Source organism: Canis aureus, chromosome 9 (assembly GCF_053574225.1).
Source record: "Canis aureus isolate CA01 chromosome 9, VMU_Caureus_v.1.0, whole genome shotgun sequence".
Taxonomy (NCBI): Eukaryota; Metazoa; Chordata; class Mammalia; order Carnivora; family Canidae; genus Canis; species Canis aureus.
The window spans coordinates 24,737,684-24,757,577 of NC_135619.1; the positions used below are offsets into that span (position 1 = coordinate 24,737,684).

At 35.7% G+C, this 19,894-nt stretch overlaps 1 protein-coding gene across 1 annotated transcript; it reads right to left on the minus strand.

Annotated features, from left to right (window-relative positions):
* Positions 1–7,820: 7,820 nt before the first annotated feature.
* LOC144320508 (dnaJ homolog subfamily A member 1) lies at positions 7,821–9,287 on the minus strand. The gene has a single exon (XM_077909152.1). It carries the CDS (start codon positions 9,169–9,171, stop codon positions 7,978–7,980), a length of 1,194 nt encoding a protein of 397 aa, XP_077765278.1. The 5' UTR covers positions 9,172–9,287; the 3' UTR covers positions 7,821–7,977.
* Between the last annotated feature and the right edge of the window lie 10,607 nt (positions 9,288–19,894).

The following is a 19,894-nucleotide window of genomic DNA, read 5'->3' on the forward strand; positions in this document are numbered from 1 at the left end:
GGAAAATTTGACCAAAATTTACCCTATTGTTGGAATCTACATAGTCATTTTCCTGAAATTTGTTAACAATAGATATGAATACAAGTATGTAAGAAAGAGCAATTACTGTCATTTCATCCTAGGTTTGTTCTCACTTTTTTCATAGCAAAGGTATTTAAAAGACACCCAGACATCCTTTCTTCAAAACTATGTTTCTCACAACCAGTCAGAGTCCCTTCACAATCTAGCACTAAATTTATATTTTAGATTGAGCAACTATTCATTACTAAAGGGAAAATATATCTTGGTGAACTAATATATTTTTATTATTATCAATTTACATATTTAAACAACTTAACTGATTTTTTTCACCTTTAACTCAGCATCTCATTATAACTAAATTACTTTGAATAGAAAGTGAGATGTACAGAACATGAAAACTGTGCACAGTAATAAGAATAAATACAGAAAGATGCTTAAGAGGAAAACACACAAGCATGAAAGGCGTTTTTTTCTACTTTATAATCTCACCTAGATGTAGTTGTGCCTCCTCCTGCACTCAGCACTTAAAGGAATTGCAATCACGTAATTCCTTTACTAATGCTTTTTTTCCTTAGGTAAGGTCCCCACTTAGTAATGTCTGAGACCAAAGCAAGCTTGTAGGAACAGAAATGAGGAACTGAGGGAGTGACACAGGGAAGGAAGGGATACTTACCCATGGTTACATTACTGACTTAGGCACTATTGTGTGTATGGATCCATTCTCAATACTGCTAGGACCTGTTGAGGAGCCTCATGAAAAGTATCTTAGAACCAAGCCTTCCAAGGATGATAAAAAGAAACATTTACTTGTCACTCTCCCCTTATAGAATAAAACACTGCTCATGGAACATTAGTACTTCTAAGTTGTATATGCATGAGAGACAGGAGGTTCCTACAAATTCTCATGTTAAGGCATCAGAGAACTAGGGCAAGAAGCAAGAGGTGCAGAGTATGTGCTTGACATGAGAAACTGTCAGGTTTTACCCACTCCAAATTAGTTGTGACAATTATGCTATATATGAGATGAAGCCAAGATGATTTTAAGTGTTTTAAAGAGGCATTTTATACAATCCACTCCATGTGCCACTCAGATGTGTGTGTGTTCTCCATTAACCCCAATCCATCCTATAATCACTTTCAGCTGGATTCAAATATTGTGAGATTTCATGAAAGATGATTATTGTAACTAATTATAGTCCCTGATTCTGCAAGTTACCTTGAGGCCTTAACTGATATTAACCATATTCCTCTCATCCTCCTCTACCATGCATTCTAGATTTCCTGATCTTTCATTTCTCATATCAACTGGTCCAGTGTGTTTTTGTCTGTTGATACAGCTCAGAACATCATCCCTCAAGGAATCCCTCAATTGCCTTGCCTTTTTGAGGCTCTGGTTGCTGCAAGTGCAGGCCAAGAGAAGTTAGGATGAATGGGGCCCACCTTGCATTCTTCTTGTTCCCAGATGAGTGTGTATTTTTTTGTTTTGTTTTGTTTTGTTTTGTTTTGTTTTGTTTTGTTTTGTTTGTTTTGTTTTGTTTTTAGGATGCAGCACACCATATCATTCATTGGTTGAACATTGAGACCACATCCTAGGAGACAGAATTCCAACTCTCAGTGGTACTCACTGAGCTGATATTTTATCTGAAACTTTATGAGTTCAATCTATGTTTCTATCAGTCTAGATGTTTCTGAGTAATGAGACATATAGGAGGACTAGTGGATCCCATAGTCATATGCATATTATAGAATCTCATTTATTAAAAATTAAGACCCCTTTTCCAATGTTACATTGTGCAGGTGCCATGGTAATAAATCAGGATTCTGTAAATTCTCCCATGATGATGACATCCGGTAGCACTTATAATGGGCTCCTATTGTCAGATGACTAGTAACACAGTCCTCAACTACTAACCTGTGAATATGCTTTCTATAGCTACTTCCTGTATTAACTCTCTCATCAAAAGCAGAGTCTGAGACCAAGACCTATAGTCAGGTAGGTTTTTGATAGGTTTTTGTTTGTTTATTTTTGTAGTGCTAGGGAATTGGTGAAAAGGAGTGAAGTATCCACTCAGGACAAGGAAACATATCTGTTGGCTCTTATCCTCCTCGGATAAAATGTAGCCTATGGAGTATTAACTCTTCCACTCTTCCAAGTAACTCGTTCATTAGGATCAAGAGGTTCCTTCAGGCTTTCTCAGCTGGCTTTCTATATCTTGTCTTCAGAGAAGCCCTGGGGCAGGAAGTGCAAGGTGCAGGGGATGCCAAAGCAAAGTGTAATCAGGGTAAGCTCTGTAAAGTTTGTGAAAGACTGCACAAACCCATTACAACATGACTGAAATAGGTGGTGAAGGTAAGAGGTTATGAAGTTGGCAGAAAAGCTTGGCAGAGGCTCAGTACATTCCGACGGTTAAGATGGTCATAGTGAAAGTGAATTCTCATTCTGTGGTTACTTTATCAATATATATATAAATTTATAAATAAATATCAATATTTATTTTTCTTCCTCCAAGAAGAATCAAGTTGATCCTTCAATATGTCCTATATCAATAAAATTGTATAACTATAATAAGCCATTAGCTAACATACTACTTAAAGAAAATAACTGGCTATTACAAGAGATGTCTATAATATACAGTAATTTTGAATTATTTTTCTCAGCCAGTGAGAGGCTTTGTTTTATTAAGTTAGTAGATGATCTTCCTTCTTCTAAAAATAATATAAACCTAAGCCATGAAAATCAGGTTTATTCTCCCACATAAATCCTTTATCTCAAATCAAAGAATCTCAAAGCAAAGAATCAGGATTTTCCAATTAATCTAAGGGAAATTCATGATGTTTTTGCATCAATTTTTTGATATACCAATTGTTTTTCTTGTTGAGTTCTCATTCAAAATAAAGTTAGATGAGTTAAAGTCAAGAGTTATACTCTTAATTTTATGGTATTTTTGTTATAATTATTGGGTGGGCTAAAATAGTATCAAACTAGTTAACTGATTTCTGCTATCCCATTGGCTTCTCATTTATCCTGATTCAGTAAAAGACACTAGGTGTCTTTATTTAATATATTAGAAATTGACATTATTTGCTCTTCCATGATGTACCAGGGGCATTGAGCTTTGGGATATATATATATATATATATATATATATATATATATATATATATATAAAGAGTTTTAAATAGAAATTTGCCTTTAAGGATAACCAAAGTAGTATCAATAAAGTACCTACAATGTGCCATAGAATGAACTAGATTCTGAGGGTTAAAAAAGGAATGACTTAATCCTATACCTTCACTGATTACTGAAGAATTTTAGTTTACTTTGTAAAACTCAAGAGTATTTTGCTTTAGAATTTCATGACATCATATACATACGATTTTATTTTCTCTGATACATGTTGAATTTGAAATCAGTAGAATGGATTTACTAATATTTAATGGTCATATATTCTCTTAAACATACAGCTAAAAATAGGCACTATTTTTACCCATAAGCATACCTAAACAAATGCCAAATCCTGCCCATTTGTCTGTATTTGTGCCTTTGAAAAGTTTTCTTTGATTTTATCCCAATATCACTGTAGTCTATTTCATATCTAGATTATAACTGTGTTCTCTTTCTTTTCTTCCATCCTCTTATATACATCCCTAAAGCACACCATGGTCTATAATTTGGGCAACGATACATTCTAATTTGCCTGAGAAATTCTCAGTTTTGCCTACTATAATTATTGAAAGCAGAACCATTCAGTCTAAAAAATGACCAACTGGAGACACATGAAAAGATGCTCAACATCACCCATCATCAGGAAAATACAAATCCAAACTATGAGGTATCTACTCACACCTGTCAGAATGGCTAAAATTAACAACACAAGGAACAACAGGTGTTGGCAAGGATGAGAAAGGGAAACCTTCTTGCACTGTTGGTCGGAATGTAAACTGGGGCAGCCACTTTGGAAAACAGTATGGAGGCTCCACAATAAGTTAAAAATAGAACTACTCTATAAGCCAGCAATTACACTACTAGGTATTTACCCAAAGGATACAAAAATACTTATTTAAAGAGATACATGTACTCCAATGTTTATAGCAGCATTATCCACAAGTGTCAAATTATGGAAAGAACACAAATGCTCATTGAGTGATGAATGGATATATATTACTCAGCCATCAAGTAGAATGAAATCTTGCCATTTGAAACAACATGAATGGAGCTAGAAAGTATTATGCTAAGAGAGATAAGTCAGACAGAGAAAGGCAAATACCATAGGATTTCACTCATATGTGGAATTTAAGAATCAAAACAGATGAACATGGGGGGGAATATGAGACAAACTAGGAAATGGACATTTAACTATAGAGAACAAACTGAGGGTTGCTGGAGGCGAGGTGGGTGGAGGATGGGCTAAATGGGTGATGAGTTATGAAGGGCACATGTTGAGTTCTGGGTCTTGTATAGAAGTGGTGAATTACTAAATTCTACACCTGAAAATAATATTACACTGTAGGTTAACTAACTAGATTTTAATTAAAACTTGGAAAAGAAACAAAATGATCCAGTTGGGAGATAAATTGCATGCCTATCATACTTCCAATGAAATTATATTCAATCTGCCATCTTATACTTTTCTAAGTCTTTCAATGACCAGCGCAAAAGCCTCTGTAATTTGACCACAGTATACTACTTTTAAAAATATTTACTTATTTATTTGAGTGGGGGAGAGAGAAGAGAGAGAGAGAAAGAGAGAGAAAAGAATCTTAGGCAGACTCCCCATGGAGTGTGGAGTTGAATGTTGGGCTAGATCCCACAACCCTGAGATCATGACCCAGTCTGAAACCAAGAGTCAGAAGCTCAACCGACTGAGCCACCTAGGCACCACCACAATCCACTATTTAAGTTTTATTTAGTATATCTTATATTTCAACCCACCTAAATTATTTTCCTTCTCTAATGATTTTGATGACCAACTCAAATTCTTGATTTTATGCTGTCTTTCCTGATCACTTACATATTTTCTTTGAACCATGGTGAATACTCCTTTGTCAGTAAAATACCAATATATATTGAAATGGCTCATATATATATTCTTACATAAAATTATTTTCTAGTAAAGTTAGCTCTAATATGCAGTATCTGGTTGCCTGACATGTTCTGATAAGAGACTGTATTGAATAGTGTTTAATAGTGTGGTCTCTGGTATCATAATGCTTAGGGCTTCAATTCTAGGTCTTCTGACATGTTCTACCACTTAAGCTCTTTTTCATTTTATTACACGATTTTCAAGGCAACAAGGTAGCTCATTAAATAGGGAAAGTGTTAGAAAATGGAAATACTAGGAAGCAACATTGGACAATACTTCAAAAATATTACCTATGCCATCACCACTTTTCTCCCATTAATAGATTTTTTTGCAAACTTGAAGACAAATATTACTTCCATAAAAAGATGGGAGCCAGATATATATTATAGACTGGGTATTACATGATTGAATACACCACATTTAAGGAATATATGGGTGTGATGGGGGTGTTGCAGTATTTTCCTCAGGTCTATTGTTCACTCGTTTGGCTTGGTCTTGGGAAATTTCTTATCTCACTTGAGAGCAACTACTCATTTATCCCAGAAGGCTCATCATTCCAGCACTGGTTCTCTCCTCCACAAAAGTTGTAACCTAAATTTTTCACATTCTCTGAATTGGACTCCTTTGAATCCAGGCCCAACAGTTTCCCTGTCTTGTCCTTACCTGAGGCAACTTGTCATCTAGTGTATAAGAAAATACCCGTAAATAAATCAAACTCAGTGTGATAAGTACTATGATAAAGCATGCACAGGTGAAATGGAGAATAAGTGTTGGAACTTGGATATCTATTTCTCAAATCTAGAGTAAGCTGGAAAATACTATCCATAACTATTTAATGGACAAATCAATTCACTGAAATAATCATTTTATGGATAATTAATCTCAATAATCATTTTCTTATTTTTTAAAATATTTTATTTGTTTATTCATGAGAGACAGAGACAGAGAGAGAGAGAGAGAGAGAGGCAGAGACAGAGACACAGGCAGAGGGAGAAGCAGGCTCCATGCAGGGAGCCTGACATGGGACTCGATCCCGGTTCTCCAGGATCAGGCCCTGGGCTGAAGGCAGCGCTAAACTGCTGAGCCACCTGGGCCGCCTTCATTTTCTTATTTTATAGTTCTTTCTGCTATGGTATTTCAACCATTTTTAATAGTGCTGAAGTGTGGGGTTATGAGAGGACTCTACAACTTGTGAGGCAAGATTATTATCTTTCAAGTCATTATCAGATTCATTGTAATGCTTTAAATTTTTTACAAGCCTGGGTAAGCTAATGAACAGTCTATACAATACCAAACTAATGTCATACAGATGATAACTTTTTTATAATAAAAGCTAAAAATAAATATCAAAAGTGGTGAGTGAATTATTCAAAACTACTATACTGTGTATATGTAACTTTACATAATAAGCCAATTTCATTATCTCTTCCTTGCTCACCAGAAGACTTATGTAACAGTCTGCTTTCTCTGAGATGCCAATATACATAGTAACTATAACATAGGCATCTTAAAATTTCTGTCATCTAGATGGTACTTCTGAACAAAAATTCCTTGGTAACGTTTTAAAAGAAACAAAGATCCTTTTAAAAAATTAAATGAGTAGATACAAAATTTTAAAAAGTAAAAAGTTAGAAAGTGACAGGTCTTTGTATATGAGTCTGTCAAGGATCTCCTTGTTCTGTTTTGGCCATTTAGCTTTCTCTCATTCTATACATGAATAATATTGGTACATTTAAGAAAGACAATTCAAAAACTCCTGAAGAAAAAAACTGGCAATTGAAAAGTATCTCAAAAGGAAAAGTTTAAAATTGCCTTTGATCATTTCCTGTGACTACTTTATTTTTTTTTTTTTTTTTTTTTTTTTTTTTTTTTTTTGCTTTGTAATCAGTATATTAAGGAGACATTCATACATTTCAATTGCTTAATTCTGATTCCAGATTTAAGCTTGTGAACATGACTTTTAAACATACAATTAAAGCTATTCATCATAATTTGCTATACTACCAACATGAAATTACAGTTACTTCGGAGCATAAGTTAAATGGTTTAAAGTAAGCCTGTCACATACCTAGAAGACACCTTCCTGTCTCATACATGCAAATTAACTTCTCCACATAAATGTCTCTTCACTCTAAGTTACCCTGGCTCCTGAAGTCACTACTCTGAAGTTTATCATGGTCCAAAGAGAAGGAAAAAAAGTGTAACCAGGACTGATATATATATATATATATAATATTAAAAAAAAAAGATGGCACAGAAGGGAATGCAATTCTACAAGTGCAAGCCCTCAAGCAGCAGCATATGATAAACCACTTCTTTAGAGAGGTATCCTTTCTATCACTGATACCACAGGCCAAATTACATAGCATGCCATCTTCAAATAACAGTTGAGGCAATAAAATGCAGAGGCATCACAATGAATCCTACTTAACGTAACTACAGACCAACACTTCTCTACAAATTAATAAATTCTTTGTCTGATTGCCAATTAAATACAAGTTTTAACTTCATAGCTTTAACAATTAAGGGTCATACACTGAAGTCAATACATACACCTAGCATTTCAGTCTGAACTGTTTCATATACATAGAGCTGCAATCAATTACAAGGTATGGCCTAACAAACGCTAGGGGAGATTTTTTTTAAAGTAGTTTTTACAGTATTAAACTTATCTTGCACACTGAAGTCATCATACATACAGGGCAAAGTCAGAGCTTTTATATTTGAGTTTATTCTTCATTTAACTTTTAAAACACTACTATAGTTGAATATTAAAACAAAAACAATAGCAAGTAGTGAGCTATGATTATAGTCCTTCACTCATCCACTACTGCATATAAAATGCCAGCAGCAGTGTTATTCACCGGCCCCATTAAGAAGTCTGACACTGAACACCACCCCTAGGATGATGTTCATCATCCTCATATGCTTCCCCATTGTAATGGCGCCGTCTCTCCTGATTGGGATCAAAGTCCACAAGTTCTACCTGGTCCATTTCATCAGTCTCTTCTACTTCCTTCCTCTCAGGTAGGAGTTTTTCCAGCAAAGAAAGTTTATCAGGAGAGAGAAAGCCGTTCTCGGGGAAGTTTACCTTAAATTCGATGATTAGGCGACCCTTCTCATATGGTCTACGATAAATTGGCATGCCTTCATTTAGCACACACTTGATATCCCCATGCTTGACAATCTGACCTGGATGAGAGGTGATGACGATGGTTCGGTTGTCAAGAGTAGATATTGGCTTTTGAAAGCCACACAGGGCTTCAACCAGCTGTATATCCATACACATGAAAAGATCTTCTCCTCGTCGAGTAAAAACAGCATGGTCCTTCTGATCTAAAACAATGATAATATCTCCTGGTTCCAGTCCTGGTTCTTGGTCTCCCTCACCATGGAATGTTATCTTCTGGCCATCTTTCATGCCTTTGTCAATATGCACCTCTAGAATCTTCTTCTCTCGAACTATCTTCCTTCCGTTGCAGCTTTTACATCTATCTTTAGGACTGATCCGTTCCCCATGGCCCTGGCACTCCATGCACACAGATTGAATTTGCTGAACCATTCCAGGTCCTATCTGATGAATTCTTATTTGCATTCCAGTACCTCGGCAATTGGGACAACATTCGACTGCTCCTTTCTTACCACCTCGGCCTTCACATTTATCGCAAATCACATTCTTTTGCAGAGCTAGTTTTCTTGTTGCGCCATTATAGAGATCTTCTAAGGTTACTGAGAGCTGATGTACAACATTTTTACCTCTCCGTTCTCTCTGCATCCTGCCTCCTCCTCCAAAAAACATATCAAAGATGTCCATGGGGGAGCCAAAACCACCACCAGCTCCACCTTCTTTAATTGCCTGTTCTCCTCCTTTGTCATATAATTCCCTTTTCTTTGCATCAGAGAGCACTTCATAAGCTTGAGAAATCTGTTTAAACTTCTCTCCTTCATTTGGATTCTTATCAGGGTGGTACTTCAAGGCCAGTTTTCTGTAAGCCTTTTTCAATTCCTCCTGGGTGGCATTGGGTTTGACCCCCAAAACATCATAGTAAGTGGTTTCTTTCACCATTTTCTACAGCCGGTGAGAGGGCCGAAGCCGGTGTGGGGGAGCGGGAAGGGGCGCGTTGCTGGGCGCAGCTCGGGCAGCCGCCGCTCCTCCGCGTCTCACCGAGCGTTCTGGAAAGTTCTGCCTCCTGTGACTACTTTAAAAAAAAAAAAAAAAACAGATCTATTATCTTTAAGTTCTTCTACTCAGGTCCCTAATGAAATTCAGATGAAGCTAGGCCAGGAAAATTGCAAGATATATAGAAATGTATTAAATGAAAATTTAGGAAAAATACACCCATCTACATACACACTAGTCCTGTCATGTATTTTTAGAATACAGTTTGCTAGTTATTATCAGTGCTGGCAGGTGCTTACTGGCAGTATTTGGAAAGCTTATAAAAAAAAGGAATAAGGAAAAAGAGTCTAAGTCATGTCAGATTAAAAGATGAAATTCCCCAAAAGGCTCCTCAGTTCCTGTATGGGTGTTTGGAAGTCAGTAATACATGAAGTTAGTAAGATCAATTCAGATCAGTTTAGGCCATTAAATAGTAACTTGACAGAAAAGCAAATATCTGGGTAAGCATGACTGTCAGCATTCATGAAAGACAAGAGTCAGCTGTGAAACTGTCCAGGAAAAGGTAGAGCAACCACACTTGTAATTAAGAACATAAAAATGGGAAAATATTGCAGCATGAGAGAATTAGGCACCTGGGCCATACATGCCATGGAAAATGGGGCCAGAGAATCGGAGGAAGCAGAAGAAACATAGTAAAAGACATGTAAGCATGTTAGTAATAAGGAAGCGTGATTCAATGAGTTTGTTTTCTGCTCTCTGTGGTCATAAGGACTGTTAGTGTATAACCAATAACAATATGTATCCAGATGAATCATTTATTGATTTATCCATTAAATATGTTTTTATTAAACAAGGTTAACATCTCCTCTCTTTGACACTGAGGTGGTCGATATAACCAAAAAGGAATTTTAGTTCCTCTATAATAATATTAACTAAGTTAAAAAATAAATTACATTGTTATATTAGGATGCTTAATAAATTTATTTGCTCAGTTCAGTGAAGGAGATGCTAGTTGCTCATTTAAGTGTATGTGACCTTCCTCACCTTCCTCCTAAGTACATAGCAAGATGGCATTTCTCAGCTTTCTTTCTTTTTTCTTAACTTTCTTTTAATTATATATGTCCAGGTTACTGAGCCCTAGACAATGAATTTTGAGTAGAACTTATGTGTGGCTTCTTCAGATCAAGGCTTTAATAAAGTAGCTATGTCTCTTCCATAGCCTCTGACTCCTTTTTCCAGCTAGATAGAGATAGCACCAATAAAACCCTAGATTAAGATAGCCACTGGCTACATATAGCTATTTATATATGAATTAATGAAAATGAAATGCAATTATAAGTCAGCTCCTCAGTCATGTCAGTCACATTCCAGGGGCTTAAAAGCAACAAAAATGGTGTCCATTATAAAATATATCTATCATTGCAGAAAGTTCTATAGGACTGTGTGGCCCTAAACCATGGTGAGATAAAATTACAGAAATAGACTGAGTTCTTGAATCATCACAATAAAATCCACACAGAAATCAGTACCATCTATTTGCAACTATTATATGAATGAAAAATAAACATACAGTGTGTTTGAGGCATTCTGCAGTATGGGCCTATATTGTTCTAGCTGCCAGTTACCCTAACTACTACAATTAGTTGATATATTTACCAAAAATGGAGTTCCAATTAACCCAAAAAATAGCAGCACATACCAAACATAAGCCTAGGTTAGCATCAGGTAAGATGAACAGCATTCCATTTACATGGCAGATAACATGATATTCAGGTAGAGTATTACAATTTATTCTTTGTAACCTAGAATAAATTCAGCATCCATGTGAGACTTATAACAAGTAAACCAAAGCAGTTTAGGGTTTGAGGATATGTGGAAAATGGGTCTATTGTATAACTAACCCCATTTCTATTACACAGTACAATAAGTTCTGATGACAAAATGTGGGAAGATACTGGCTGCAATTAATTATTCAAGGACAGACAGAAACTGAGACTACGTCATTTCTTTAAGACAACAAATCAAGCAATAGAAGATTTACACTCACAAATCTAGGAAAGGTTAAAGAAATAAATATTTAAATGTTCACTGAGAATAACAACAACATTAAATTGATAAAAGGACTTAGAAATCCTTTTAGGAGGAAATCTTCAAAACATTTTTACATTTAGTGAGTTTTATGTTGACATTCTTTGTGTTGCATATTGAAGTGATATCTTGGTCTTTGGCCAACAACATAGAAGGAGGAGGAGGAGGAGCAAGAGGAGGAGGAGGAGAAAAAAGCAACTGAATATATTAAGTCAAAAACAAAAGGACAAAGTATTCCTCATCTTATTTTTATTTCTACAAGAAAAAATGGTGCCTAGAAAAACAGTAAAGAGAATGCTGTGAGATGGAAAGTGCACTTTTCCCCTGTACTGAAAGAAAAAATTCAATTGAAGTATAAATCTTCAGAGGATGAAAAATAACAAATTCCATTCAGACTGAAGGTGTTTTTTTTCCCCCCTGGAGATTACTGCAAGGAAGGTAATAAAAAAAATGTGGAGAGGTTTTCATGTGATCTTATAAAATAGTAAAAATAGCAAAAAATAATCACTCTCGAACCACTAAGCAATGATATGCAGGAGTGTAATTTATTCTATGAGCCTTTTACTTTAGGCCAGAAGGTACACTTGTAATAGCTGCTTAATTGTAACCTCAGGATTTTACAGCTCATGAACTTTTGTATTGACATTAATGAACAGCCTAGGCAAGGTAAAGTAGTGATCAACACAGACATCTTAGTTTCTTTAGAAAATTAACAAGGAGAGCTCTCTGGATGAGAATTTACTGTGAGTACCTTGAGAATTAACCACTCTAATGGTGACTCTTGATTGATTGAAAAAACACTTACACACACACACACACACACACACACAATTTTATAGGCCATGGTGTGGATAATTACACTATATCAAATCACCTACAAAGTTCATGTTTTTAGTTTTTCCCCTGTTACCATTCTTTAAACAATGAGCATGAATAAGATAGTAGATTGGCAAATAGAAATTAGAAACCCTGAGAAAGAAACCAGTCCATTAGCAAAGTAATTAACTGTTTCTTCATACAAATAATACTGCAAGGAAGTGTAATTAATGGTACCATAGTTATGGATACCAAAGAAACAGAATTTTCTGAAAATAAGACATATACTAAGAAACTTTTCATGCTTTTTTTATAGGGAAGACACTATTTATAATGTGTAGAATACTTGCCAATCTGACCTTAATCCTAACTGTCCATATATCTGAATAAAGATTGGATGCAGGACATTGGATCAGAAGTTTATTTCTTAATAGCCTCAGTACCAAGTAAACATAAATGTCTGGAAGTCAATGAATAGCAGAAATTGAGCGGCTTTTGCCCTTCCTGCATCATCTATCTTTCTGTACCATGTGCTTGGCAATGCAATTGTATTTTTACCATGAACACAACAGAAACAGAAATTTTGACTGCAGCTTTAAGGGTGCAGCAGCACTATCATCCATGTTACACAATTATACATTGATATAGTCACAAAGGTGCGGAGATGATTCATGTTACCCAGTATCTTACTTTGGGCTGCTAAAACAAATTGATATAAATTGAGTAGTTTGTAAACAAAAGAACGTTATTGCACATATACACATAAATGGTATGGACTTGCCCCTCCAACCCATTTGTCAATTTATATATTCTTACATAAATGTGTATATATTTTCATCCTGATTTATATAATAAATGATTTATATAAACATATATATATCCTGACTTTTAAATCCATATGTATCTTTATTTATATAAAAATAAATAAATCTACATATTTATAGCACAAATAGCTCACTATGTGAATCATTCTGTCTTGATAATGAGTTTAGGTATCTGTAGGAAGATTCACTTTCACTGTTAATTTTCAAGCAGGGTTTTGGTTCCACATCCACATATATTTTACCAATATTTCATGAAAATACCCTGTTGGTAATTTTATTTCAAATAATTATATATAAAGATCTATTTGAGGAGAATTGAGATTATTAAAATATTGATCCCTCCTATCCAAATATATATTATCTTCAGTGTTTTTCATGAGGTTTTAAAATTTTCTCTGTAGAGGTTTTACATATTTTTTCTTAAAATATTAACTTGAAAAATACAACACTAGTATAAAGATGTAAGGCACTGAAGTATAAATAGAATTCTTACTGTTTGTGCTTAAATAAATAAATGCTATTTATTTCATACATCCAGTTTGCTACTCTTTAAAAAAATTTTGTTTTCCTGAATATTATTTCAGTATAAATATAATATTTGTAATTAATGCAGATTTTGTTTCTTTCTTTTTAATCTTTATATTGTGTATGTTTTTAGCTTACCTTACTGAACTGATTAGGATCCATGGAATGAAGTTGATTAAAAGGGATTATAGTTGGCATGTTTGTATATAGTTACTGATTTTAAGAGTTAAACGGTTCAAAATATAGAATGCTGAAAGATTTCATTTTTAGCCTTTCTTTAAAAAAAAAAAGATTTTATTTATTTATTTGAGAGAGAAACCAGAGTGAGAGAAAGCATATGAGTGGGGAGGAGCGGCAGAGAGAGAGGTAGAAGCAGACTTCCTGTTTGAGCACGGAGTCTGATGTGGGGCTCCATCCCACGACTCTGGGATCACGACCTGAGCCAAAGGCAGATGGTTAACTGACTGAGCCCCATTTTTAGTCTTTTTAATTAAGGGTATTCATTTTTATGTTTCCTAATTTAAAAAAATAAATAAATGGGTAATGATATTTTTCTATTCTTCTTTTTCCTGCATCTATTGAGACACCATGGATTTCCCCTTTTAATCTGGTAATATATTAAATTTATTGTCTTAAGGGTACTATCCCTGCATCAAAAAGGTAAATCTAATTTGGATATATCTTCTTTATATGATACTGGATTATGGCCTATAATTTAAAAGTTGCCCTATTATTAATTTCCTTAATATTTTGAATTTAAAGTTTGAATAGCTTCACGCAATTATTTTAGGAAAACTATACTTTTTCTATCCTCTAGAAAAAAAGAGGGGACTGAGGACATGAATTCCTTGAAAATGCATTTAAAAATATTTCTATCTGGTGATATTTATATTTTTCCTTGAGGTAATTGTCAAATTTTATTTTTTCTAGCAATTTTACACTTTTGTCTAAATTTCAAACTTTTAAATTTGTTTTTATTTAAGTTCAATTTGCCAACATATAGTATAACACCCAGTGCTCATCCCATCAAGTATCCTCCTAGTGCCTGTCACCCAGTTACCCCAAACCTCTGCCCACTTCCCCTTCCACAACCCTTTGTTTCCCAGAGTTAGGAGTCTCTCATGGTTTGTCTCCTTCTCTGATTTTGTCCACTCAGTTTCCCTCCTTTCCCTTATAAGCCCTTTCACTATTTCTTATATTCCCCCTATGAGTAAAACTATATGATGATTGTCCTTCTCTGATTGACTTACTTCACTCAGCATAATACTCTCCAGTTCCATTCACCTTGAAGCAAATGGTGGGTATTCAACCTTTCTGATGGCTGAGTAATATTCCATTGTGTGTGTTTATCACATATCTATATCTATATCATCTATCTATCTATCTATCTATCTATCTATCTATCTATCTATCATCACATATCACATTTCCTTTATTCACTCATCTGTTAAGGGACATCATGGTTCCTTCCACAGTTTGGCTATTGTGGACATTGCTGCTATGAACATTGGGCTGGAAGTGTCCCATCATTTCATTATATCTGTATCTTTGTTGTACATACCTAGTAGTGCAATTGCTGTTCATAGGGTGACTCTATTTTTAACTTTTTGAGGAACCTCCACACAGTTTTCCAGAGTTGCTGTACCAGTTCACACTCCCACCAACAGTGTAAGAAGGTTCCCCCTTCTCCACATCATCTCCAACAGTTGTTTCCTGTCTTGTTCATTTTCGCCATTCTGAATGGTGTGAGGTGGTATCTCATTGTGGTTTTGATTTGTCTTTTCCTGATGGCAAGTGATGCAGGGCATGTTCTCATGTGTTTGTTGGCCATATGTATCTCTTCTTTGGTGACATTTATGTTCATGACTTCTGCCCATTTCATGATTGGATTTTTTGTTTCTTGGGTGTTGAGTTTAATAAGTTCTTTATAGATCTTGGATACTAGCCCTTTATCTGATATGTCACTTGCAAAGATTCTGTAGGTTGTCTTTTTGTTTTGTTGACTGTTTCCTTTGCTGTGCAGAAGCTTTTTATCTTGATGACGTCTCAATAGTTCATTTTTGCTTTTGTTTCCTTTGCCTTCAAGAGAATAGTCCAGTTTCATTTTTCTGTCCAATTTTCCCAATACAATTTATTGAATAGACTGTCATTTTTCCAGTGGATATTCTTTCCTGCTTTGTCAAAGGTTAGTTGACCATACAGTTAAATGCCCATTTCTGGGTTCTCAATTCTATTCCATTGATCTATGTGTCTGCTTTTGTGCAGTACCATACTGTCTTGATGATCAAAGCTTTGTAACACAGCTTGAGATCTGGCATTGTGATGCCCCCGCATTGGTTTTCTTTTTCAATATTCCTCTGGCTATTTGGGGTCTTTTCTGATTCCACACAAATCTTAAGATTATTTGTTCCAATTCTATGAAGAAAGTCTATGATATTTTGAAAGGGATTGCGTTGAACATGTAAATTGCCCTGGGTGGCATTGACATTTTCACAATATTAATTCTTCCAATCCATGAGCACGGAATGTTTTTCCATCTCTTTGTGTCTTCCTCAATTTCTTTCAGAAATGTTCTATAGTTTTTAGGATATTGATCCTTCACCTCTTTGGTTAGGTTTATTCTTAGGTATCTTATGATTTTGGGTGCAATTGTAAATGGGATTGACCCTTTAATTTCTCTTTCTTCAGTTTCATTGTTACTGTATAGAAATGCCACTGATTTCTGGGCATTAATTTTGTATCCTGCCACACTGCCAAATTGCTGTATGAGTTCTAGCAATCTTGGGGTGGAGGCTTTTGGGTTTTCTCTGCACAGTATCATGTCATCTGCAAAAAGGGAGAGTTTGACTTCTTCTTTGCCAATTTGAATGCCTCTTATTTCTTTTTGTTGTCTGATTGCTGAGGCTAGGACTTCTAGTACTATGTTGAATAGCAGTGGTGAGAGTGGACATCCCTGTTGTGTTCCTGATCTTAGGAGAAAGGCTCTCAGTTTTTCCCCATTGAGAATGATATTTGCTGTGGGCTTTCCATAAATGGCATTTAAGATATTGAGGAATGTTCCTCTATCCTTACATTTTGAAGAGTTTTGATCAGGAATAGGTTCTGTATTTTGTCAAATGCTTTCTCTGCATCTATTAAGAGGATCATATGTTTTTTTTTTTTTTTCTTGTTGATGTGATCTATCACGTTAATTGTTTTATGAGTGTTGAACCACCTTTGCATCCCAGGGAAAAATTCCACTTGGTCATAGAGAATAATGCTCTTAATGTACTGTTGGATTCTATTGACTAGTATCTGGTGAGAAATTTTGCAAACATGTCCAAAGGTCTAAAATGAGTCTCTTTCAGCATATAAATGGGTCTTGCTTTTTTATCCAGTCTGATACCCTGTGTCTTTTGATTAGACCATTAGCCCATTCACATTCAGAGTAATTATTGAAAGACATGAATTTACTGTCATACCTATTCAGTCCCTGTTTTTCTGGATTGTTTCTTTGGGCTCCTTCGTTCTTTTACAGGGTCTCCTTATTATTTCTTGCATAGTCAGTTGAGCGGTCACATATTCTTTCAGTTTCTGCCTATCTTGGAAGCTCTTTATCTCTCATTCTATTCTGAATGACAACATTGCAGGATAAAGTATTCTTGACTGCATGTTCTTCTCATTTACTACCCTGAAAATATCATGCCAGCACTTTCTGGTCTACCAGGTCTCTGTGGAAAGGTCTGCTGTTAATCTGATATTTCTTCCCATATAAGCTAAGAATCTCTTGCCTTGCACTGCTTTAAGAATTTTCTCTTTTCCTTTGAAATTTGCAAGTTTCACTATTAAAGGTCGAGGTGTTGATTTTTATTGATTTGGGGGGATCCTCTCCATCTCTTGGATCTGAATGCTTGTTTCCTTCCCCAGATTTGGGAAGTTCTCAGCTATGATTTGTTCAAAATATGCTTTGTGGTCCTCTCTCTCTCTCTCTCTCCCAGCCTCTTCTGTAATCACAGTTATACATATATTCTTCCTTCTTAAGCTATCATTTATTTCTCTAAGCCTTTCCTCATGGGCTCTTAATTGTTTTTCTTTTTTTCTTCAGCTTCCTTCCTTACCAGCAACTTGTATTCTATGTCACTCAAGCTCTCTTCCACCTCATTAACCCTAGCTGTTAGAACGTCCAGTTTGGATTGCATCTCATTTAATCTATTTTTAATTTTGGCCTGATTAGATCTCAATTCTGCAGTAACAAAATCTCTAGTTTTTTTTTTAATTTATTTTTTATTGGTGTTCAATTTGCCAAAATATAGAATAACACCCAGTGCTCATCCCATCAAGTGCCTGTCACCCAGTCACCCCCTCCCCCAGCCCACCTCCCTTTCTACCACCCCTTGTTCGTTTCCCAGAGTTAGGAGTCTTTATGTTCTGTCTCCCTTTCTGATATTTCCCACTCATTTTTTCTCCTTTCCCCTTTATTCCGTATCACTATTTTTTATATTCCCCAAATGAATGAGAACATATAATGTTTGTCCTTCTCCGATTGACTTACTTCACTCAGCATAATACCCTCCAGTTCCATCCACGTTGAAGCAAATGGTGGGTATTTGTCGTTTCTAATGGCTGAGTAATATTCCATTGTATACATAGACCACAGCTTCTTTATCCATTCATCTTTCGATGGACACTGAGGCTCCTTCCACAGTTTGGCTATTGTGGACATTGCTGCTAGAAACATCGGGGTACAGGTGTCCCGGCGTTTCATTGCATCTGTATCTTTGGGGTAAATCCCCAACAGTGCAATTGCTGGATCATAGGGCAGGTCTATTTTGAACTCTTTGAGGAACCTCCACACAGTTTTCCAGAGTGGCTTCACCAGTTCACATTCCCACCAACTGTGAAAGAGGGTTCCCCTTCTCCACATCCTGTCCAACATTGGTTGTTTCCTGCCTTGTTAATTTTCCCCATTCTCACTGTTGTGAGGTTACGGTATCTCATTGTGGTTTTGATTTGTATTTCCCTGATGGCCAGTGATGCGGAGCATTTTCTCATGTGCGTGTTGGCCATGTCTATGTCTTCCTCTGTGAGATTTCTGTTCATGTCTTTTGCCCATTTCATGATTGGATTGTTTGTTTCTTTGTTGTTGAGTTTAATACGTTCTTTATAGATCTTGGATACTAGCCCTTTATCTGATAGGTCATTTGCAAATATCTTCTCCCATTCTGTAGGTTGTCTTTTAGTTTTGTTGACTGTTTCTTTTGATGTGCAAAAGCTTCTTACCTTGATGAAGTCCCAAAAGTTCATATTTGCTTTTGTTTCCCTTGCCTTCATGGATGTATCTTGCAAGAAGTTACTGTGGCCAAGTTCAAAAAGGATGTTACTTATGTTCTCCTCTAGGATTTTGATGGAATCTTGTGTCACATTAAGATCTTTCATCCAGGGGAATCCCTGGGTGTCTCAGCGGTTTAGCGCCTGCCTTAGGCCCAGAGTGTTATCGTGGAGCCCCAGGATCGAGTCCCATGTCGAGCTCCCGGCATGGAGCCTGCTTCTCCTACTGCCTGTGTCTCTGCCCCCCTCTCTCTCTTTCTTTGTCTATCATGAATAAATAAATAAAATTAAAAAAAAATAAAAAATGAATTAAAAAAAAGTTCTTTCATCCATTTTGAGTGTATCTTTGTGTATGGTGTAAGAGAATCATCTAGTTTCATTCTCCTGCATGTGGCTGTCCAATTTTCCCAGCACCATTTATTGAAGATACTGTCCTTTTTCCAGTGGATAGTCTTTCCTCCTTTGTCAAATATTAGTTGACCATAAAGTGGAGGGTCCACTTCTGGATTTTCTATGCTGTTCCATTGATCTATGTGTCTGTTTTTGTTCCAGTACCACACTGTCTTGATGACCACAGCTTTGTAGTACAACCTGAAATCTGGCATTGTGATGCCCCCAGCTCTGGTTTTCTTTTTTAATATTCCCCTGGCTATTCGGGGTCTTTTCTGATTCCACACAAATCTTAAAATAATTTGTTCTAACTCTCTGAAGAAAGTCCATGGTATTTTGATAGGGATTGCTTTAAACGTGTAAATTGCCCTGGGTAACATTGACATTTTCACAATATTAATTCTTTTTTTTTTTTTTTACAATATTAATTCTTCCAATCCATGAGCACGGAATGTTTTTCCATCTCTTTGTGTCTTCCTCAATTTCTTTCAGAAGTGTTCTGTAGTTTTTAGGGTATAGATCCTTTACCTTTTTTTTGGTTAGGTTTATTCCTAGGTATCTTATGCTTTTGGGTGCAATTTTAAATGGGATTGACTCCTTAATTTCTCTTTACTCAGTCTCATTGTTAGTGTATAGAAATGCCACTGACTTCTGGGCATTGATTTTGTATCCTGCCACACTGCCAAATTGCTGTATGAGTTCTAGCAATTTTGGGGTGG

What these genes read in the sequence shown, in the direction of transcription:
- LOC144320508 (XM_077909152.1), bottom strand. Translation starts at nt 9,171, where the DNA reads ATGGTGAAAGAAACCACTTACTATGATGTTTTGGGGGTCAAACCCAAT.